We start from the raw sequence: 21,766 nt of genomic DNA on the forward strand, positions 1-21,766 counted from the left end.
GGATCTTAGTACCACTATTCATAAATCTACATGTTCGAGTCACTCCCAAGAGCATAACATTGCTTCACTTTGGCTGAATAATCGAGCCGTCTATTCACGTCTGTGACTACCTACTCAGGGTTCCAAATCTCGTCCAAAGTCCACCAGTTTGAGCCTTGTTGCATCTTTAGGATGGAATTGTGCAACCTTAGATCTGACCAAAAACCGTGCAGCCGCAGTTTCACGCGACAATTGCACATACGATGCTGAGTTATTGCCTTGTGCTTCAGCAAGCGTGTTGAGAAGCTCCTCTGTCAGTTGCCTCATCTCTGCAGCTGCAGCTGCAATCTCGTCCTGACACCCAGTGCCCTCATTAGTAGCCTGTCCCCAAATCTCATCGATTCTGCGTTGCCGTTTATCTTCTTTATCGTCACTGTCCTTTGGTTTCCTGAGTTTCCCTTGTGCGTTAAATCCGGCGGCCAAATCATCTCCATCAATGCCTATAAGATCCCCGACCACAGGCCCTCCTAGCTCTTCTGCGGCAAGCATGGGTGCCAGCTGATTATCTATGAATCGAAGGAGAGCTTTCATGAGTTTGGACGTCTCTCTGTCATAAGACTTCTTCTTAGCCCTGAGTTCTTGCAATAGTTCCTTGGCTCCTTCTCCCTGGGTGACGTGAGTACTCGCATCCACTTCATCGCGTAACGACAAGATACGCGCAGCCAGAGCATCGCCAAGGAGATTTTGATCTTTGAGGCGCGCTTCATCCACCTCAAGCTGACGCGATAGTTGTTCGTGACCCGCACGCTGAGAGGCAAGATAGGATTTGGACTCTTGAATGGTCTGGTGAGTCTTGCGAAACGCCAACAGCGTCGGTAACAGCGACCCTGGCGAGGGGAGAAAGGGATCCGACACTGTCACTTCTTTGAGAGCCACCTGTATGAGACGTGCCTGTCCAGCCGCAGACTGTGGGGGTTGGCTTTGCTCTGAACGAAGCTTTAAGACATTAGCCATGGGGCATACTGTGGGTTTTGGCGCGTGAATACCTTCCCCAACTCGTTTTCATGTTGTTGGACTTTCTCTTGGAGTTCTCTCAATGTCTGATCGACATTGGCTATGTACTCCTCTTTCGCTGTAGATTGTGACCTGTAGTCCATTGTCGGAAAGTTCACGCAACTGGCTCAAGCAATGGGCAAGGCTTTTGAGATTTCTAGAGCATGGGAAGAGTTGAAACTTGCGAGGATGGAGGCACCTAAGGTACTAAGGTACTGTGTGTGGATTTAGGTGATCAAGATATGCCACTTCGCGCCTTCCAAGGAGCTGTTCAGGACAGGCAATTGTTGTTCAGATGCAACTAATTGGAGACCTCCAGATGTAGCGAGACAAGCATAGTCATCAGGCTTGTACCTATAATATGATTGAAATTTGTTCGGCTGTCAAAAAGAAAGGTCTAGTGCCAGAGGTAGGTATTTATACCGGCGGTTGTGATTGTCTGCTACCTTACTGAGGTAGCATCGCCGTGGAGCGCCTGAGCGCATAGGTATGGCCCAAGCTTTCAAGCCCAGGTTGAGGTGTTGCACGTGACATCCCAAAGCGCTCCGTGCCTAGGTAGGTAGCACCTACCTTACCCAGGATGGATCCTCGCAGGGCTACTTCTCTGGCTTTCTCCCATCTCCTCACTCCAAACCATCGACCTTTTGTCGTGTCATATTCATTCTTCCCCCTTTTCACCCGCCATTGCTCTCGTGAGATCCTCGTTTTTCTATTCTCAGCGATTTCTCGTGATCGTTTCTGAGATATTCTCTTTTTCTTTCTCTTCTGATTGATTTGGATTGGTCCGTCCCTGGTATTGGAATCCATTGCGACAGCGAAAGTTCTAAAACACCGCGCGCCGATCCATTTGAGAACCTGCTTCTCTCGTCTCAACTTCTCATCCTCCGACGCTTCGCGGCGAGATAGTTTGTGCTCCAGATTCTGCGTTTGAGCTCAGGAATCTGGCGACTTTTGCAATCGATAAACCTCGAGTCCGGGTCAGAAGGTTTGAGCTGAGCACTGCCTCTTTTTGCTTTTTGAGAAGTCCGTCCCAGTATCGATCGCTTCACCTATCCTCACCACTATTCAATATTTGCATCACAAGACAATCATTCCGCCCTTCCTCTCCCGCCTATATCTAGGAGATCTTCCCGGGTAATTACTCGACACCCGCTGAAAGAGTTCTGGAACCCGCCCTTGAGCCCGAATCTCGAATCCCTCTTCCTTCCATTCAGCCCGCAACACGTATCGTATTTACGCGACATAAGTCACTTCACGAGTATTTCATCGAAGCACACCCAGCGAAAGTCACTACACCAGCACGTTTTCCTTCGAAAACCCCTGAGTGTATATAAGACGAACAATAGAAAGAACGAGACGTTTTCAAATTGTCGATTGTCAGAAAGACTAAACTCGCGTGAACGATAACGATTTCAATATGTCTGCTTCTCCAACACAACCAACCCAGTCGGCCAAGCGCCCTTTGGAAGAAGCTTCTTCGCCCTCACGCGCTGGTGATCAGCCTGATGCCAAACGACCTGCTCTCGACAAGAACAAGCACGACGACGATGTTGAGGTCCCCGAAGCTCCCACCGACGTCCCTGCAGAGGACCATGATGATAAGGTCAATGGAGCCCATAAGTCTGAAGATGATGACGATACCACTTTGGATCATGCATCTGACACGAAGGCCGCCGCTGCCGCCACAGTTGCTGCCTCTGCATCCAACGCTGTAACGTCTGCTGCTGCCCATGACGAGACCTCATGGATTCATATTCGCGCTGTTATCTCGAGCCCAGAGGCAGCTACCGTCATTGGAAAGGGTGGCGAGAATGTTTCCAACATCAGGAAGCTTTCCAACGCTAAATGCACAGTCAGCGACTACCAAAAGGGGGCCGTTGAACGTATTCTTACTGTTAGCGGCATAGTGGACGCTGTAGCTAAGGTATGGCTATTCTCCTGACGCATGGTTTACAAATTAACATCAATTTAGGCTTTTGGCTTGATCATCCGAACACTGAACAATGAACCCCTAAACGAATCCTCAACCGCGTCTTCAAAAACTTATCCCTTACGGCTACTCATTCCGCATATTTTGATCGGCTCCATCATTGGTAAGGGTGGTGCCCGTATTCGTGAGATCCAAGAGGCATCTGGTGCTCGGTTGAACGCTTCTGACTCATGCTTGCCTATGTCAAGCGAGAGATCGCTGGTAGTAATGGGTGTCGCTGATGCTGTCCATATCGCAACTTACTATGTTGGCAGCACCCTTCTCGAACAGCTCAATGATAGGTTTGGAGGTCCTGCTGCGTCTGCCTACGCAACCCGTAGCGGCGCCCCTGCTGGCTCGATCCCAGGAGGTATGCAAGTTGTTCCCTACTCACCCCAACCGGCCTCGGGCCACTACGGAAGAAGTGAAAACTACGGCCGCCACAACGACCGGCGATCTCACCATATGCCATCCGCGCCTTATCCTCAGCAATACCCCCATGCAGCTGCTCAGGCGAACCCTGCCATGCCTATGCATTATGGCGGTGCTCAGGGAGGGGGTGCATATGGCGCAGCTCCCCATGCCCAACCGCACATGGCCCCCCATGCTGGTGCTCAACCTCATGCTGGTGCTCCCCAAGCTCAGCCCATGGGCGGTGCCATCCCCGGCGGGCCTATTACACAGCAGATTTACATCCCGAACGACATGGTCGGTGCTATCATCGGCAAGGGTGGACAGAAGATCAATGAGATCCGCCAGATGAGCAACAGCGTGATCAAGATCAACGAGCCGCAGGACAATAGCAACGAGCGACTGGTGACCATTACCGGAACGGAGGAATGTAACCGTATGGCATTGTACATGCTCTACTCGCGACTTGGTGAGGTGCAAAACAGACCCAGCAAGAATTAAATTTCTAACCTTGAAATCTTGATGCAGAATCGGAGAAACATCGTATCTAATTTTTTATATCGGTACAATGACGTTCGAGCGATCAACGGACTAGGACGAACAGAATGCTATTTGCAGAGATATCAAGAGGCTAAAAGGAGGATGCAGTGTATTTTGGAGGTCCAAAAGGAGGGCGATATCAGGCCACCGGGTACAGTTCAGAACTTTGAGAAGACCATTCCATCCATCTGAGATGAAGCTTCAAGGGTGGGTAAGGAAAGTCGCAGGATGGTTGAAGGGCATAGAAATGGTGTCAAGGACGGGATCGCATTTCATTGGGACGAATACGGAAACAAGACGGGGCTTATTGGCAGGAAGAGAGCCTCACATTGACAAGTGACAGCTTTCAAGGTATCTGATTTTCGACGGCGCATTGACTCAGTGTTATTTTGTTCTCTACTTAATCCAATAACAATCTGGTATCATGCGCAGCGTGGCACAGCTCGGAGTGATTCCAGACCGCGATGTACGCCCAATTATAGATCCTCAGTGATCCCAAACGGAAACCCGTCCTCTTCCATGGCCACGTCGAGTTTAACCACACTAGTACAAATTTGCCCAGGCCTGGATTCCTTTCTGGGTGGGCGTCCTCCCTTGAAGACGACTCCGGCTTGAGAGAAGATCCAAACCTCTTTCAAATGGGCAACCTGCATGATGGTTTTGATAATTAACTCATACCATGCCTGTACCTCATCCCACTCCAGCTCATTTGAATGAGAGACTTTTATTTGCATGTATGCACGGATAAGAGGCGCCGCGAAACGCCGAATGTCCATCGTCAATGCAAGGTATTGAAGTCCCAATGTTTGAGCCCCATCTATGATGTTCTTTATACCAGTTTTCTAGATTTGCATTTGTCAGTCTTCAGAGTCACTCAACCTCCCTCATTCACATACCAGTACAAAAATATGTTCAAGAGACCACAGTTGGCCTTCAATTTTGACTTCTGACTCGCGTAGGATAAGGCAGTTGAGTTTTGGAGTCAGTCGTGCCAAGCCATCCCAGAGTTGTTTTTCGGTGCAAGCCCACGTCGTAGGCTGTGAGAGATTGGCCTTGTCATAGTATAGATGGAGTCGACTGAGGCCAGTGAGACTTCGGGCCTTTTCGAATATATCCGAATCAATCCATGTGTAGGTGTGGAGGCCACTGAGGGCATCAGGATCGCAATGGCTCATGATCATCTTCACTACATCAGCTGTGCCACGGATCTTTAAGACTTTGAGACGTGGCCAGACAAGTCTCCCGATGCTCATCTGATTCGTCAAATCTTTGAGCTGATCTTCATTGAGGCCCTCGAGGTCAAGCGTCAGATGCCGAATTCCAGATAGCTTGTAGAGGGCAGCTGCTAGGCGATTTGGCAGACTATCGCAAACAGAGTTACCATCGTTACCAGCGTTACTCGCCGGTGAGTCAGTCTCTAGAGGCGCGGATTCGACAATAAAGGATGCAAACCTGAATTAACTCCGTTAGTAGTGGTTAGGGAGACTAAGTCACTAACGAAAACCAACTTTATGTTCACTCGAGCAATATTTATCGTTGTATCATCTTGGTAGCAGTTGAAAGCACGAAGGACTCCGTCTAGCCTCTCTTGCGTATCTCTTAGGTGAATTTCTTCGAACTTTTGCGTTAAGAGTAACTCTCTCCATTTTAAGGATGTAAATGTAGCACTGTGATGAATTTCTGGGTTATTGCACCATGAAGTAAGCTCTTCATATAGCTCGGATGGTATTTTCAGAGCTCTATGTCGAGCGATAGGAAGGTCCATCGTGCTGACAATTATTGCAATTAAAGGATGACTCTGTTCTGGAAATCGGGAAGTCTGAAAACAGTATTTGGCGCTTTGCTGCTAGAGATATAAGACACTCGCTCGTGGATGTTAGAGAATGAAAAAGAAAAGAAAAGAAAAGTCTAGGATGAGATATTTGGTAAAGAGAGAACTTTTAAATCTTTTGCCGGTGGTCACCTCTTGACAGTGATATTGAATCACCAAACCCCTTGATTGTGATTCATTGTCACTGCCACCTCTTGACAGTTATTCATCCTGCCCTACGCATCGGATATTTAAGGAGAATCTTTCCTCTCTTCCCATTTCTTCTTCCTTTCTCTTCTGCACCTCCAAGACAAGTCACCTATACTTGCCCAGTATCTAATCCTCTTCTCCTCCATTAAGCTTATCCTCAGCTGACTCTCTACTGAGCATTTCGCTTTCTAAACAGAATATCAAATTTATCCCCCTGTGTGGTTACTACATGTCAGTATCACTCCATGCCTTCTTTTCTGTAACCTGACTGACTCTCAATAAGCCAGCCTTACTCTACGCTTGATCACTTACTGCCCCATCAACGCCAACGCCAAATGTGAGCATATACCGTTATCTCTATCGATGTAAATCATACTAATGAACTATACAGTCGCTATGGCTGATCAGGCTACAATCACTCCCGCCGAGTGGGAGTCTCTCAAGAAGGATGAGACCACTGCAGAGGTCGTTGCCGACATCATGCTCCGAGTCATCGACACGGATCCGGAGGAAGCTGGGAGTTACTCCGAGGTTCGCGAGTTTCGCGAATTGACCGCTGAGAAGCTTGGGGTCCAGTGGTGGATTGGTGATGGTGAACTTGGGGCCGACCGAGGCCTTTCCAAGATTTGGATGGGACTCGTGGAGTTCCTCGCAGGTCGGCAGGATGTGTGGGAGGTCGGAGGTATCGGGGCCCCTCCCTTGACTCTGACAAAGAAGAAGTGAGTGGGATATCAACTTTGGGACTGCCTGGTGCAGTCGGAGTGACTCTTCAGCAAACTCATGAACATGCCGTTTGTACTTCACATATGAAGTGGGATCATACATTAAATGATACAGCCCAACGGCTATTACGTCTCATGAGACTTCGCAATGTGACTATAATACCTTTGGGATGCCATGACCTTGTGTAGATCCCTATGAGGACGTTCAGTGTCCGTTCGTTCCGTTCAGTCGCTCAAGCTCAACCCGACGTAATTTGGCTACTGCTATTGTTTCGCAACACAATCCTAAGTTTAGGCTTTAGGATCATGTGACTGTGTTTCTTTTATCGAAACCCATTGTCTCTCTTATTGCAACATTCTATTCTTCTTCCTCATTCATCTGCTCCACAGCCTCTCCGCATTCCGCATCAGCTAAGTCAGGAGGTATATCTCATTCGCATTCCACCTTCACATATCAAACAAGTTAAAGGTCTACGACAGAGTCACTTCAGATCGCATATACCAATCAAGTCAAAGGTCCATCTCCTTCGCCTTTCACATATCGTCAAGTTAGCGGCGTATATTCTTCGCCTTTCGCATCCCAAGGAAGTGAAGATGGAAGACGGAGTCACTCCCGAACCAGAAGACTTGACGGACTGGGCATTTGCTGCAAACGGAACTGCATATGAAATTGGGTTGAATGAACGACGAGTGAACAATCAAGTCATCAGGATCCGACAAGGCGCTTCCTTCAGAATGAATGAAGCTAAGCATTCATTTAAAAATCTAGAATTGCACGAACATCATGAACCATGGACCGACGAGGAGCTCGAATTAGAGGGCGCATCACCGTACGTACCATCGTCATTACGCCAACTCATTTATGTTACTAATTGTCTCTGTAGCCAAGAGCTCGTCCTCGTCGTTGGCCACTGCAAGCCCGACAATTTCAAGGACAGTGATCCCAACCATTCGAAGTGGGCTATCGCACCAAGTGTCGATGAGTTCGATGAGCAACAGCATAAGCATGTCAGAACAGCAAGTACTGGATTAGTTGTTTTCTGGCTTGCAGATACCGAGAGACTTGGTGTGCGGCTACTCACACTCAAAAAAAGGAATGACTCTCTTGGTACAATATCGCCCTTGGCAGATTTCCAAAAAAAACCTGGGTAAATATGTGTTCTATCCAGAATTCATCACCGGTCGACGCACCGACGCCAAGACGCAAGCTTCTCTGATCAAAAGGACGATCATGCTGGCTGCAAAAGCTGCAAAAGCTCACCTCCAACTTGATGTGCCGGAGTCAGTCTCCAATGCCTCAGCATTGTCACCAAATGATCTTAGTGATCCGCCAATCGACGCAAAGGACTCATTATTATCTTGGGTCCAGACGGCTATAGCTGCGTACAAGGATACTAAATCCTTTAGTGCACTTGAGCAAATTCATTCCGCTGTCCAGTTTGCAAAAGGCTCGCCTGATACACGGACATATTTTAATGAAACCACGGCCAATCACCTGGGAGTCATTCGGCAACTCGGGCAGGGCAGCATGACTATGAACGAGGCGACTAGATTCATCGATTCATACACGGTATTTATCTTCCATGAAGTTCAGCAAGAAACGTTTCTAACCAGCAACAGATATTATGGCCGGAGTCACTCTCTGGTTTCAGTGAGAGTATACTCTTACCCGAGAAGATTATCCAGCTCAACGATGGTTTAGCTGCGGGTGCCCTCGAGGACATTGTCCCTACTTCTCCAAGGATCGACGACTCGTTGTATCGTGCATTCATTGCACTGTTCTGTGGCGCCAGTTCTGCTGATAATGTTGAGGCTTATTTGAAGCACAACATTGTCTCGGCATATGACATGGCGAAGATGGCGGTAGGTTGCCCATGCAACAACGTCGAGATAAATGTTCCCGAAAGAGCCGACATGCCAGTCTTACTGATCACCAGGTTCATGTCTCTGCTCAAGTCGCAAATGCAGAGTCTTGATGATACTGTCAGCGAGCTCCGTGGCGACTGCCAGGGTAACATACAAGGGGAGTCACTCTCCATCCGCGAGTTAACCCGCGACCTAGCAAACACCGTCGATATTGACATTGCGAAAGACAATGTGCGCTGGATTTTGCAGGGCATGGCCACTCGGCATATTGTCCTCTTATTGGGACTCCGGAACAAGTGCGCCAGAGAACACGATCAACTCTCCGGCTTATTGAAGGACTATGGAGGAGGTTCCAATTAGCTTCTCACCAATGCCGCCTAAATGGGAGCGTCCAAGGTCGTTATGATATGATTTAGCACTGGCTACGGGAAAGCGCAACAGGTATCTCATCCTCGACAAAGAATTGGCGTGGTGTTTCGGGACATTTAATTATTTATGAGGGATTGGACCGGCGCACTTTCATGATATTATTGCTTTATTCTATTTTGTGGCTATTTAGAGTCACTCCAATGATAGTACATGGAGATATCAGCCATCTGATAGAACAAATGGCGATTATCTATTGACCTCAGGGCTACCTGATTCTCTATCCAGTCATTCATCCTCCAACGTGATATCTTTGCTTTCTCGCTTGAGCTTCTCTTTCACTCCACCCTGCATTTCAGTTGTACCTAAGACAAGCTCACATAAAATGAGAGCCTCAAGAACAACCCGATCTGTCTTGTAGTGATGTTTCTGTCAAGTCACACAGGTGATTATTGCCGCCATTGAGAGAAGTTAATCCCCGCCTTGTGATTATGGAGTTTAGAATACAGTGTGATGATCTAGCATAGTTCATTATAAATCAATAGTTGTAGGTAAACAGATAGGCCTGATGAGACTTCCACAATAACATCTGCGCGAAATGAGGTCCTGCAGAGTATAAAAGCAACCTGTTACGCTAAACAACAAGTCCTGCTGATTGGTCGATTCTGTAAGTGATTACGCGCTAGATATGGAAACGCCAGAAATAGCAGAGATGCCGGGAATGTCTGTTTAATACAAAAAGCAGGTGTTTTGACACTTGTATGAACAACAGTTATGATGATTAGCTTAAGGATACCGTGGCAAAAATGCTATTAGTTAAGGAGTCCACTACGAACCCCAGGCTATGTCGGCATGATGGGAGATAATCGATATTTCTCGTGTTCTTTTAAGCCCAAGGAGCGTTACCCACCCAACCGCGTCGCGTCTGTCCTGGCCCCAAGCTGGGTGGCCCTTAACTCGAGCTTCGAATTCCACGACAATTGCTTCCCCATTTTCCCACCTCATATTCAACAATGACCTCTGAGACTCTCGTCCCTGATAACTCTGCCGTTTCGTCACCTCCCGCCAAACGTGCCAAGACTGCCGCTACAATGGAAGGTCCCCCGCCACTTCAGATTAAAAAACTTTCCGACAAGGGTCGTTTGCCCACTCGTGGGAGTGCCTTTGCTGCTGGCTATGATATCTACGCTGCTCGCGACACAACTATTCCCGCCCGTGGCAAGGCGCTAGTTGACACTGATATCAGCATGGCTGTGCCTGCCGGAACCTGTAAGTACATGGCCAGTTGAAGCCCTGATTAACCAGTTTAAAGTCAGCCTGCTGACAAAATGATGAATACAGATGGACGCATTGCCCCTCGATCGGGTCTCGCTTCCAAGCATTTCATTGACACAGGCGCTGGTGTCATCGATGCCGATTACCGCGGTCAGGTCAAGGTCCTGCTCTTCAACCATAACGAATCCGACTTTGAGGTGAAGGAGGGCGACCGCATTGCTCAACTTGTTCTGGAGCGCATCTACACCCCCGAGGTTGTCGAGGTCCAAGAGCTCGAGGAGAGTGTCCGAGGCGCTGGTGGCTTCGGCAGCACTGGTTAGATCGTGAAGGAGCGTATGCAGACTACTCTTCTGCCAAGTTTCATGAAGTAATGAATTGGGTTTTGGGACAATGCAATAGACTTACTGTACACAGTTGAGGAAGGCTGATTATGCAAGAGAAGCTCTCAGAGTGAATTATTTGAACCTCAAAGTCAGATGTGAAACCCTTGGATGGATTCATGAACAGACATCTATTCCAAAACATTTCTACCCATTTCTATCTAATCTTTGCTGGTTTCTACTAAAGTGGCCATTGTAACCTGAGACAAACCCCCTCCCATTAGATCTAAATAGCCTTCGCAAGGTATCGCGTCGTGGGTGAGCGTAAGCAGTCCAGATTCCTCACAAGTTGAAGCTCTGCCGCTTTACTCTTCACGAGGTGCGCCTTAGTTTCGTCAATTCGATCCTTATCTTTCATGTCGTCCGTTGTTCGTTCAACCACCCTCTTCATGCCCTCGCAGGTCTTGGATAGAACCTCATGCATACTACCTAGGACCTTTTCTGCAGCGCGTGCAAGAGGTAGTTCGACAGCCGATACCGAATCGCCGCTAAGCCAGCTGGCGGTATGCCGCAGCCGCTCGTCAGCATTGAAGACAGCCTCACGCATGCGGATTACCATAAGAGCGCCAAACATGTCGCCTGTACCGCTGAAATAACAATCGATTGATGGGAAGACAATCTTGAAAAAGCGAGCTTTGCCAGTAGATGTCATGGTTGAACCAACAACAGAGAGATGCGAAGGTGGATGGTCTGGTGCCTCAAGGTTGACTGAAGTAATGACGACATGCGGAATCTTGTACTTGTCGTGGAGCACTTGAATGGCCTTTCGGAGACTGTCCATATCATGGATTTTGACTTCTGAAAGCAGCCTTTTCGTAGAAATTGTTAGTTGGAATCTCTGAAGCCTCTGCAAATGCTCTTAAACATACTCGGCCTCGAATTGGTTTGGAAGAATCAGGTCCGCATCGTGGATGAGTCTTTTGTATGCTGGCACCACTTCCTCGGAGACGTAGATCTTTCCATTGTCACCCATGACGGGGTCGAGAGCCCAGAAGAACTTGCCAGGTGCTTTGCTTGACTTTTCCTTGAGTTCACGGCCTATCTTACCGACCGTCTCGACGGCTGCAGCGCCTGGGATATATCCAGAAAGCATCACATCAAAATCATCCAGGTAAGACTGCTTCAGTCCTTCCCAGAGATCCATGATCTCCTGTGCTGAGACTCTCGTTCCCTTCCATTGCTTATATCCAGTATGGTTGCCTTTGCAGGTGAAGTCCGCGAGTTAGAAACCTGGTTTCTTATTTCACTCTACCGACCGAGATGACATGAATACTCACTGAACTGTACGGTGTTGAGAGCCGCGACATCACACCCCAAAGACTGTAGCACGAAGACGGCAATCTTGTTACCGACATACCTAGGGCATATAAGTCACTGTGACCCCGAGAGGGGAAAAAGGATAGTTACCCAGAGACAACCTACAGCAACGACCTATCAGCCTCGGCTCAAGATGTTGAAAGTGACGGAATATTTGATGGCATACATACATGGCTTGCCACAGCGAGAACCCGTGTGTCGGGTATTGTTGGGGTGGTGGACATGTTACTAGAAGCACTAGTTTAATCCTCGATTTTTTCTTGATATTCTGCAAGCGTTCTGAATAGAAGTCTACGCAAGCCTAGGTAACCAAAGATTTTCCTTGTGTGAGACGTCACTGAACAAAACCTCTCAGTCGGCGTCAGCGGACGATTTTGCAGTAGAAGCCTAAAACACCGGAGCTTAGATAAAATGACAAAGAAGCCTGAGTGTTATATGTAAAGATTGAAGGAATAGCAGAGAAAATCTGTCGTTGACTCAAGGAAGTAAATCGGTTCTGAGACTTGGTTGCGGCGTCTTTTGAGCTGTATGTCGCTCGATATTAGTCACTGCCTAGTTAACTTGAAGAAATCGGGTTAAGCCTGGAGCATTAACAAGCTACCTACTAACCTACTTACCTGGATGTACAAAGTTTGCAGAATATAAACTTCAGAACACTTGCCTCATCGCCTAGTATCGAACTGAATGGTGAACCGAGTGATTGGCTCAACTGTAGTGAGGACAGCCTTTTCTCTACGCTTCTGAGCTGATAGCGAAAGGCTACGAGTGACTTCCATTTGGTTATGTGCCCCGCCAGCCTTCAATACCGTCCGATGCGGTAACTACTATAAGGTAGGTTGGTAGTCATTGCCCCGCAGCAGGCTTCTTTTGACCAATTAATAACTCTTAGTAGTTAACAACCTAGGAATGGCTTTTAAGTACACAGTTGTTGTTCCCCCAGAAGCAAGCAAACTTGTAGCCTTGAGGCATGACTACCTAGGTAGGGCCGAAAATCTGAGTTCACTTCAGTCTTTGTCAACTAGGAGAGAGACCTTCACTTTTCTTGGCCCCTTGGCTGTAACCAAGACAACTTCAAATTGCAACCAGGACTTGCTTCGAATATGTATACGATATGCTTATCATGCCAACAGACTGGCGACCCGGAACGCTCAGGTTGCTTAGTATAGAATGTGACGCTAACCTGGCGAATGGCACAGTACATCCATGCAGGCATAATTTGTGTCGAGTCAATATCAACTTAGAGAAGCACGATCTCATATTATCATTTATCGTCATGGTCAACAAGGGACTAAAGCTCCTGACTTGGCGCCCTTGTATTCCCTATCTACCCCATTCGTTTACATTGCTTTTCCTTAGCACACGCCTTTGATGCCTGCAAAAAGGCTTCAAATAATCAGATCAACTTCCTGGTAACCGTATTTCTTGTATTGCCCTCTTTGACATGTGTTTTGTCGGAACTGTTGGATGGTATCATTGCGACCGCAAGCGCCGAGCTTCTGCCATTTAGCAGGATGGTGTCGTATTGCATTATGGCACTCTTCTACTCCTCATCGCCAATCTTGGGCGCAAGATAGAAACGCAGGTGGCTTTGACCCTCCAGATTGTACTCCACCAAGAGGGGCACTTCGTCAGAGAGCTTGATCTGGACCTGATCGGAGAGGCCAGCAGCCTTGCAGAAATTGACCAGGTACTTAAGGGAGAAGGTGAGAGCGACAGGCTCGGTCAACTCAATTGTGACATTTTGTTTGGGTTTCTCGATATCTTCATGGCTTCGAAGAGTCACTGAGCCGTTACCGATATCGCCATTGCATGCGAACTTGACACCGTCCTTGGAAGCCTCAATCATCACTGCCAATGTGTTAAATAACTGTCCAGTAGCCTAGCATGAAGCGAGCTCTGCCGGAACTAACCTGATTCTGACATAGCCATTAAGTCGGTACAGATGCGACGAAACTCGCCAGAAGGCATTGCAATTGTAGCAGCATACTCGGTGTCGGGGATGCCCAGATGCTCCTGGTCAATGTCCATGAGCTTGAGGTCATACTCGCTGATGCGGTCGTTTTCAGGGCTTTCGAATTGCATGTTCAACACATCAGGAGCATCCTCAGCCTTAAGCGTGAGCACGTCGTTACTCTGAGCAGCGCGTAGGACCTTGGTCAGGGATGTGAGGTTGACACCGAGGGAGATATTACGGTCGCAGCGGAACATCTCGAAGGATCCAGCAGTAAGCAGCATGGAGACCAAGGCAACATGGGAGTTGTCCATGGCCTGCAGCTGAATACCACTGTCATTGCAGTCGAAGTTGCAATCTTGGACCAGATCCTTGATTGCATCGACAACCTTCTTCAGAAGATCAGCTTGAGCGAGTCGTGATTCCAACATCTCTGTTCATCTGTTAGCATGCCACTGATACGTTCCCACACGAGACGTGAAGCTGCCACGCATAAATAAAAGGGTGGGGTGTTCGCTACTCGGGACGACTGACTGATTGAAAGGTTTGTTCGCAAATTATGGCTAGGTATAGGCAGGGAATATAAGCAAAGGATAAGTGAGCGGAATGGCTCGCAAAGTAAGGTGTGTTATGGCTATGGAAGGAGTACGGGAGGTTGTCTGGTGGATGAAATGCAAGATGCAGGTAGCAATGTGCTTTTGTCGCGAAATTGCTAGGCTGCTTTACGCTAGCTGGCAGGTGGGGAGCCACTTAACGCGCGACCATCAAACAACCGACGCGACGCGTTTTAGGCGGACGCTTCTCGTCGGTAGGGAATTAGAAAGCACCACTATTAGGTATGTACTCAACTCTATCTAGCCTTAGAGAGAAACAAAATCGAGAACTTACCTACCTATCCAAGTGAAAAGCAGCAGCTCGGTGAATTTTGTGTAGACTAACCAAGTTTTTCGACTATTAGGTACATACATTAGTTATTTTAATAGCTTATTCTAGAGATGCAATTCTATTGTATTTTCGATATCTCGATACCTACGTATATATAAGATCATAGCTCAAGAGGGACATGTTAGTCCAGAACAGAAACGAATGCCCACCCTAGGAGAGGAAAGAAAACACAGGACCTCGATCCTAAATGATAAAAAGACTTAGGTAATATAGCCTAAGCTTAAGATGACTTTTGCTAAGTTTATTTAAACACCCCACAGTAAGGTTCGCTGTTTTCTTGCCCCCAAGGCCACCTTAGTTCCTGCCCGACTGAGAGGTTTTCGATCTAGACAGGGCAGGTGCAAACTACAGAAGTATCTTTGTACCCAGGTAAATTCTGAGCCTCTTTCCAGTTCTTCAAGCTACCTAGGTACTTGATACCTCAAGGCTCCAATGGCCGTTAGAGAGAGATAAGGCAGTGCCAAAGTTCTCCATGAGGTAAGAATGACTTATTATGTATACCTAAGGTGGGTGTAGCTATCATACATATGTTTGTTACCAAGAACGAGTCACCCTTCATAATTTACATTGAACGAAATAGGTAGATCGGCAAATAGGAACGAATGATATCCTAGGAGACCAATTTGTAGCGCATATGTCTTACAGCTATCGTCCATAAGGGCACATTGGTGCGATTGTATGTCGCCAAAAACCCGACCGCCTAGAATGATGATAGCGGGCAAATAATATAAAAAAAAAAAAACAAAGATCCCCAACCCTGAACCTGAAACGCCGCAGCCATCCATGGCTTGTCTATAGAATAGTGTCATTTATAGAGAGTTGTGCGTATCGTCGTGACGCTACCTGTGCTTGACATATTTATGTGTCTGTGGAGCTCGAATGTGAAATTTTCATAAGTCGATAGCAAGAACAAAAAAACCGGTTCGGTGTCGATTCAGACAATTGTTTTGTACTCGGTAAAGGAGAAGGCGATTGAAAAGTGTTGAAGATAATGATCGTGATGTGTTTCATAAAATCGATACCCCTACATTGACACAATCCGACCTGCTGGTGCGCTGGCACGAGTTCGAGGTCGTAGGTTAATAACTGTCTCTAGCTCCCGGAGCATACCCTTGGTTGCATCAACGTGCTGTCGGGCAAGAGCCTTTTGTTCTCGTTCTTCGCGAACCTTGACTATTCTTTCTTCTCGAGTGAGCATGCTTCGGGGTCGCGGGAGAGCAACGGCTTCAAAAACTTCGGGGGCCTCCTGTTCAGTTGAACCAGCATACTCAGAACTAGGCGGAGACTCGCCAGTCAATGCTTTCAGAGCTGCAGCAGCCCCACCATTCTCGTCCACAGTGGTCAGTCCACTAAGAGAACTAACAGGCGACAGTAGAGTACTCATGGATGAAAGCCTCTTCTCGTTTCTATCGATGCCGAGTGCCAAAGCAGCCCTGCCCTCTTCCCATGCGGTCATCAGGTCTTTCAGATCCATGCCGATGGACTCATATTGCGCCATTAGGTTCGGTCCGAGCTCCGAGATGTCGTTCGAATCGTTCAACGATCTGTCAGATTCTTCACGAAGCAGCTGCAGCTTTGCCTGCAGGCCCCTGATTCCGCTTGATAATGAATTAAGTTTCCGAAGTTGAGCCCTCCAGCGCTCCCGTCCAGGCGTAAGGGCATTCTTTGGTGTAGGGGAAGAGGGAAAAGCTAGAGAAGGGTGAGCATATGACCAATATATGATGACTTGCATCGTATTCTTACTATCTTGCTCGCTGAGAATACTCTGTATCCTAGCATGAGCAGTTTGAGTTGAGCTGTTCACGCTCAAAAGAGACTCTACGGCCGTTGTCCAACGAAGCAAATCATTCGCATCACTATTGGCATCCAGAGCAAGCAGTGCGCAGAGGAATAGTTTCCGTATGGTGGAGAATCGAGCAGCCAGAATTTTGAGAGTTCTCAAGGATTCAGGATCGTCCAAATCCTCATCACTTAGTCCTTGACGGGCGTCTGACATGTCGAAGTCGGTAATGTCGTATATATCATAATATTTTTCCAAATCTGTTTGCTCCGCAAATCCGTTGACGACTGTACAAACCTGGTTGTAAGAGTCAAGGACCTCTTGAAAAGAATGTCTCAGGGCTTTGCGCAGTCTGACACAACGCCGGGTTTGGGTCCGATCTTCTATACGGCTGATTGGTGGCAGGGGAGCGCTGCTGTAAATTGTTCAGTGCATGTGGTGGCAAGGAAATGAAAGACCTACAGTCTGTAACCTCGAGACACTAACTCGACTTCTTGTATGAGAGAGATAGCTGCACCTGACGCACTGTCAAAGTTGTGTGAGTTTTCCACGAAAGAAGTGATTTCAGACAGCGATTGCGATCTTCGATACCGGAGCCATTGTCGTTTCATGTAAACCTGGCCAAGCAGGACGGCCGCTGCGCAAAGCACGAGAAGAAAGACTAGCCTCTTCTTGGTAACACCACTGCCAAGAACCCAACTCAGAACAACCGCGACCGCAAGAGCGGCAAGAACTGATGCCAGAATTCCTTCCGTGGACAATAGGGATTCGTCTTCGTTCGTTGTCGGGCTAGGACCCCTGTTGTCTAGCTGCGACTGCCCCAGGCCGGAATGGCCACTTAAAAGCTGAGACGCAATGATTGTATATCGGAATTGTTCGAGAAATTTGGCGTTGTCAGCTCGGTCGATACTCGCTGCAACCGCAGCCTATGGCAAGTAGTTTTAGCAATCGTTGATAGGTCACACCAGTTCGAGGTGACATACTGAATATTTCCTGCTAGCAGATCGCAATGACGAGGGCTTAGGGACTTGCAAATGAAGCCCATTCGGAGCCTTATTTCGAAATCTTGGTTTAACCAAAGGTCGGCCAGTGGGTGCGAAAGGAGATGGACTGGATGGTGGTGATGGGCTTGATCGACCAGTGGATGAATCAAGTTCGGGCGTTACTGCACCGGGCGCCCAGTCAGCCTGGGGCTCATCTCCCCCATCTTGAGATATGTTAGTCTACATAAGGGAAAGCGATGCCGCGCGCAAGGGAGAATGATGCTTGCTGACCTCTGAGGTAGTCGGCGAACGGAGTCTCCTCATACACCACGGGCTCCATCTAGCTTCTCTGTGACGTCGTCGGTGTCGATAAGCAGTCACACAGAGCCATCGAGCGGTGCTGATCGATGCAGAGTGAAAGTGTCGTATGTGATATCTTGTTGCGATGTTGATTAAACCAGTACGAGTATTGTGTTCAGGAGAAGGCGACAAACAGTATGGACGGATTACGGAGTATTAGACGAGCGCGAGCAGGGACAGGCTGGTTCGTTGATGTTGCCAATTAGGGGAGCTCCACGCTCACCGTAGTGGCCAGCCGGAGCCGCGGCAGGGATCGTGTGGCTAACAAAAGCCTGTCAAAAGCGCCGCAACCTTGACGGAAAGTATACGGACCCCGGAAGCTTGAAGTTTAGCCTTGTCAGATGCAATTTCGAGCCGAACTGATACTATTTATGCAGCCAACTGCGGAAGACGTAATAAGGTGCAGGGAGACGCAGGGACGACCCAAGACACAGCGTATCAGCATCTGACAAAAGGGGCACTGGAGCTTCTGAACACCTATTCGTCCCGAGAGGAAGAGAAAAGCCAAGAATCCAAGTCCTGCAATGACAAAATTAAGGTAGGCAGTCAGGTAAGTCGAAGATCAAATCTAGATGCCTTTATCAGTGTATTTTCCAACCTCCCTGGGAGCAACAAAACTTCAAACACTAAGCTACGATCAAAAACTGTTAAGGCCTGTTAAGATATGCTAAACTTAGGTACCTAAGTCTTTTTGTGACCTATCATACCTTGGAATAGAGACCCTCAAGTTTTTTGCCTCCTGTGAGGCACCATATTTAAAGTTACAGGTCTCGTAGCTCAATCCTCGGGAAGCAAGAAAATATCAGGCCTTGATACAGGATGTAGCTAAAGGTATCCTAAATTTATACCAAGTTACCTGAATCTCTTTATATCTACCTAGGGTCAAGGACCCGAGTTTTCTTTCCTCCTCCCTCGAGCCTTTATGACAGAGCCAGGAGACTACCAGTAAGTGCCTCCGAGGACTCGTTTGTGGAGCAAGGTAGAAAATGATTGATAGCGCCTGAGGCATTCACTTATTATAGTTAGGTAGGTCCCCAGTGAGCTCATGGGAATTCAAAGAACCTGGGGTAAGATCATGTTTCTGGTTGGCCACTTGTGTGTGGGCCAAATGCTTCGTATTGAAAGTTCTATCACCCACCCACCTTTACATACAACCTTCCAAGAAACCAGCTCTAACGCGAATTTTGCGTAGAGCATACCCACGATGCTGACATGAACCGAATTCCGATACTTTGTCCCGCGACTCGAGGAATTCCAATGCTTCGACGATGCACTATCTCGCACTGTACCGGCGCACGCGTGCGTGTCCTGTCGCCGGCTCACCAAGTGGCATCTGGATCTCCAATAACCTATTAGCCCAAGCCATTGACCGATTCCAACGCTTCGATCCGATTCCTAGTCGATGCTTAAGCTCATATGCCGGGCCTCTCGAGAGCCGACGCCGTTTAGGCAAGCGACATATCGCTGCCGTTGTACCCAATTCTCATGCTTCACCCTTTCCTTGGAGGATCGAAGTGCCCATTAATCTCGGCGAGTGGACTTGGGAGGCTCCTGTTGCACCGAATGATCGCCATAAAAAAAAGATTGGTCTGTTTGAGCGCTTTCTCAGGAACCTCGAGGACATGGGGCACGAAGACAATACCAACCTTGCAACTGCTACACCACCACCGGAGGCGGTTATGGTGCCCGTGGCATTGACTCTCACATCAATAGAACAGGCCCGAGGTGATATGAACGAGCGGCTCGCCAAATTTTACAAGTTCGAAGACGAAAACGCACTGAAGAAGATTTGCGAGCCCTATGTTCTTCGGATCTTGAAGATGATCGAAGAAAGGACGATTTCTAACGACGACCTTATCCAAGCTCTCGATCCGTTTGACAACCATCTCAAGCAACGAGCACCGGCCAAAGTCCTCGATGACAGGATTGCCAAACAATGGGTCTACATAATCCACGCTATGTATCGTACCCGGACCACCTCGACTGAAGATTTGTACGGGAGCCATGTTTGGCACCAGTGCCTCAAAACAATATTGCATATGGCACCCCAGCCCTCTACCTTTCATTGCCTTGAGGAGCTTTTGAGACTTATTGCTCTATACGAAAAAATACAACTAGATACAAGTGACTACCTCGACCTACTGCATAGCCACAACCGACTGGAAATGACACAAGGCAAACAACATCCTACGCAACCTATATCATTCCGCCTCTTACGCCGCAGTATGCAATTGACTAGATTAATTTCTGCCCGAGATCTGACGCAAATGGAGACATTTGAAGCTTTGACCAAATATTGCTTTCAGTTCGTCGATGAGACCACAGACCAACGTACGTTGGCTTTTCAGCTATTGTTAAAATTGGCGGCAGTCCCAGGTCTCAAGGCAGGCGAATTTTCTACCCTCGCCGGCAATGTTCACAGCATACAAGATTGGGTAGAATCAGAAGTTTGGCAATTCGTGGCAATTCGTCTTATGAGCACGGCACAGGGAGGAATACGGCCTGAGCAATTATACAAATGGATTACCAGGCCTACACAATTGCACTGCTGGGCAGCAATGCTTCAAGACTCTCGTCATAGCGAAACCAAGAAACGCATAGCGAACTTGAGGGCGCTTACACACACTAGTGAAACCTTTGGACACCTTGATACCTTGATCAAGTCGGTTCGACTGGTGAGCGATCGTCATGGGGTTATACAAGATATGATGAAGATGGAAAAGGACCCGTATTGTGCCGTTATGATTTGGGAATCTTATAATGCAGGAGCGCCAGTCAAGCATAAATTCCCTTGGTACATGTGGGCACGACATGCAGAAGCTATAGTAACGCATCCGGACCTACCACCAGACCTCATCTGGCAGATCGCCGAATTTTGCTCATCAAAGACTGCTACCCGACTTAAAGCCCCCATCGTACGGAACCTTGTGTTTATGATGGACTTTCTGGAAGAGATTTGTCAGTTCTACATGAAGAAACCCGGCCTAACACCCCGACAGCGCCTTAGATATATCGAAACCGCTATCAACTGGGGCAAAAGGACTGGGCAGCATATGTCGCAGCCTGCGATACAAATTCTAGCTGAGATTCTGCTTCAAGATCTCGAAGAGGGTAAGATGGGCCGCAAGACACGGCTTCGATATTTGGTCAAAAAGATTGGGCATTTCTATGGAAAAGAGCAGGCATCAAAGGTTGCCGTCTCACTCGATGGGTGGAGATGGACCAACAGGCGTAGAGGGGGGGAGTTACCACGAATGCCAGCACCAACGAGGGAGGCGCATTTCAAATCAGAAGAACCGACCAAGGAGCTCCCAGACGATTCAGTGCAACCAACTCTGGAAGAAAGTCTGAAAAGGCCACTTCGGCAAGCATGGGAGCAGACCCTGCCACCCATCGGAGGACTTAGGTACGACTTTGAAAGCAAGGATTCTCGAGACGAGGACGACAACGGTGTGGAAGATGAACGTACTTTGGAATCTATCATGAGGGCTCAACGACGAAAGGAAGAGGCCAATGCCGGGAAAGGTTCAAGCTTTTAAGCAATGCATGATGTGGTTTACGTTAACACATGATACCCCAAGGAGAGAAGGAGAAGAAAAATACTTGACGAATTTTCTTCATGAGAAGAGTCAGAAGCGCTCAGCGCTTCATTAACATAGGTTTTTGTGGTGTTTGGCAGAACTCATAGCCCCGAAGAATAGAGGAACGAATATGAAGATTAAATCGCCCTCGTGGCAGTAGATAGCTTATGATACACCTACCTGACAATCTTGTTGGGGATAATAGATAATTTGGATCTCTGTGACGCAAGCTTGCAAGAACAAATCAAAAGGTGTATCAGCTTATTGG

At 47.9% G+C, this 21,766-nt stretch overlaps 10 protein-coding genes; 5 read left to right on the top strand and 5 right to left on the bottom strand.

Moving 5' to 3' along the window:
* Window positions 1-114: 114 nt before the first annotated feature.
* On the bottom strand, window positions 115-1,136 carry FFUJ_01242 (uncharacterized protein; the record flags this gene model as incomplete). XM_023580906.1 has 2 exons in its annotated part: window positions 115-975; window positions 1,026-1,136. The coding sequence occupies 2 exons, from the start codon at window positions 1,134-1,136 to the stop codon at window positions 115-117; spliced, it is 972 nt and encodes a 323-aa protein (XP_023424305.1).
* A 1,313-nt stretch (window positions 1,137-2,449) lies between these two features.
* On the top strand, window positions 2,450-3,913 carry FFUJ_01241 (related to hnRNP protein E2; the record flags this gene model as incomplete). XM_023580917.1 has 2 exons in its annotated part: window positions 2,450-2,956; window positions 3,005-3,913. The coding sequence occupies 2 exons, from the start codon at window positions 2,450-2,452 to the stop codon at window positions 3,911-3,913; spliced, it is 1,416 nt and encodes a 471-aa protein (XP_023424306.1).
* Window positions 3,914-4,428: 515 nt separating this feature from the next.
* FFUJ_01240 (uncharacterized protein) lies at window positions 4,429-5,717 on the bottom strand (the record flags this gene model as incomplete). XM_023580928.1 has 3 exons in its annotated part: window positions 4,429-4,794; window positions 4,849-5,404; window positions 5,461-5,717. The coding sequence occupies 3 exons, from the start codon at window positions 5,715-5,717 to the stop codon at window positions 4,429-4,431; spliced, it is 1,179 nt and encodes a 392-aa protein (XP_023424307.1).
* A 651-nt stretch (window positions 5,718-6,368) lies between these two features.
* FFUJ_01239 (uncharacterized protein) lies at window positions 6,369-6,695 on the top strand (the record flags this gene model as incomplete). The annotated part of the gene is made up of 1 exon (XM_023580939.1): window positions 6,369-6,695. The coding sequence occupies one exon, from the start codon at window positions 6,369-6,371 to the stop codon at window positions 6,693-6,695; it is 327 nt and encodes a 108-aa protein (XP_023424308.1).
* Window positions 6,696-7,288: 593 nt separating this feature from the next.
* Window positions 7,289-8,920, top strand: FFUJ_01238 (uncharacterized protein; the record flags this gene model as incomplete). XM_023580950.1 has 4 exons in its annotated part: window positions 7,289-7,524; window positions 7,579-7,802; window positions 7,864-8,264; window positions 8,315-8,920. 4 exons carry the CDS (start codon window positions 7,289-7,291, stop codon window positions 8,918-8,920), a joined length of 1,467 nt encoding a protein of 488 aa, XP_023425498.1.
* Window positions 8,921-9,939: 1,019 nt separating this feature from the next.
* On the top strand, window positions 9,940-10,521 carry FFUJ_01237 (probable dUTP pyrophosphatase; the record flags this gene model as incomplete). XM_023580961.1 has 2 exons in its annotated part: window positions 9,940-10,195; window positions 10,268-10,521. The coding sequence occupies 2 exons, from the start codon at window positions 9,940-9,942 to the stop codon at window positions 10,519-10,521; spliced, it is 510 nt and encodes a 169-aa protein (XP_023424309.1).
* Window positions 10,522-10,807: 286 nt separating this feature from the next.
* On the bottom strand, window positions 10,808-11,725 carry FFUJ_01236 (related to pyridoxal kinase; the record flags this gene model as incomplete). XM_023580972.1 has 2 exons in its annotated part: window positions 10,808-11,390; window positions 11,451-11,725. The coding sequence occupies 2 exons, from the start codon at window positions 11,723-11,725 to the stop codon at window positions 10,808-10,810; spliced, it is 858 nt and encodes a 285-aa protein (XP_023424310.1).
* A 1,713-nt stretch (window positions 11,726-13,438) lies between these two features.
* On the bottom strand, window positions 13,439-14,280 carry FFUJ_01235 (probable proliferating cell nuclear antigen; the record flags this gene model as incomplete). XM_023580983.1 has 2 exons in its annotated part: window positions 13,439-13,746; window positions 13,809-14,280. The coding sequence occupies 2 exons, from the start codon at window positions 14,278-14,280 to the stop codon at window positions 13,439-13,441; spliced, it is 780 nt and encodes a 259-aa protein (XP_023424311.1).
* Window positions 14,281-15,818: 1,538 nt separating this feature from the next.
* FFUJ_01234 (uncharacterized protein) lies at window positions 15,819-17,897 on the bottom strand (the record flags this gene model as incomplete). XM_023580994.1 has 5 exons in its annotated part: window positions 15,819-16,483; window positions 16,538-16,989; window positions 17,037-17,500; window positions 17,558-17,781; window positions 17,849-17,897. 5 exons carry the CDS (start codon window positions 17,895-17,897, stop codon window positions 15,819-15,821), a joined length of 1,854 nt encoding a protein of 617 aa, XP_023424312.1.
* Window positions 17,898-19,185: 1,288 nt separating this feature from the next.
* On the top strand, window positions 19,186-21,456 carry FFUJ_01233 (uncharacterized protein; the record flags this gene model as incomplete). The annotated part of the gene is made up of 1 exon (XM_023581006.1): window positions 19,186-21,456. One exon carries the CDS (start codon window positions 19,186-19,188, stop codon window positions 21,454-21,456), a length of 2,271 nt encoding a protein of 756 aa, XP_023424313.1.
* Window positions 21,457-21,766: the final 310 nt, after the last annotated feature.

Source organism: Fusarium fujikuroi, chromosome FFUJ_chr01 (genome assembly GCF_900079805.1).
Source record: "Fusarium fujikuroi IMI 58289 draft genome, chromosome FFUJ_chr01".
In the NCBI taxonomy this organism is placed as follows: domain Eukaryota; kingdom Fungi; phylum Ascomycota; class Sordariomycetes; order Hypocreales; family Nectriaceae; genus Fusarium; species Fusarium fujikuroi.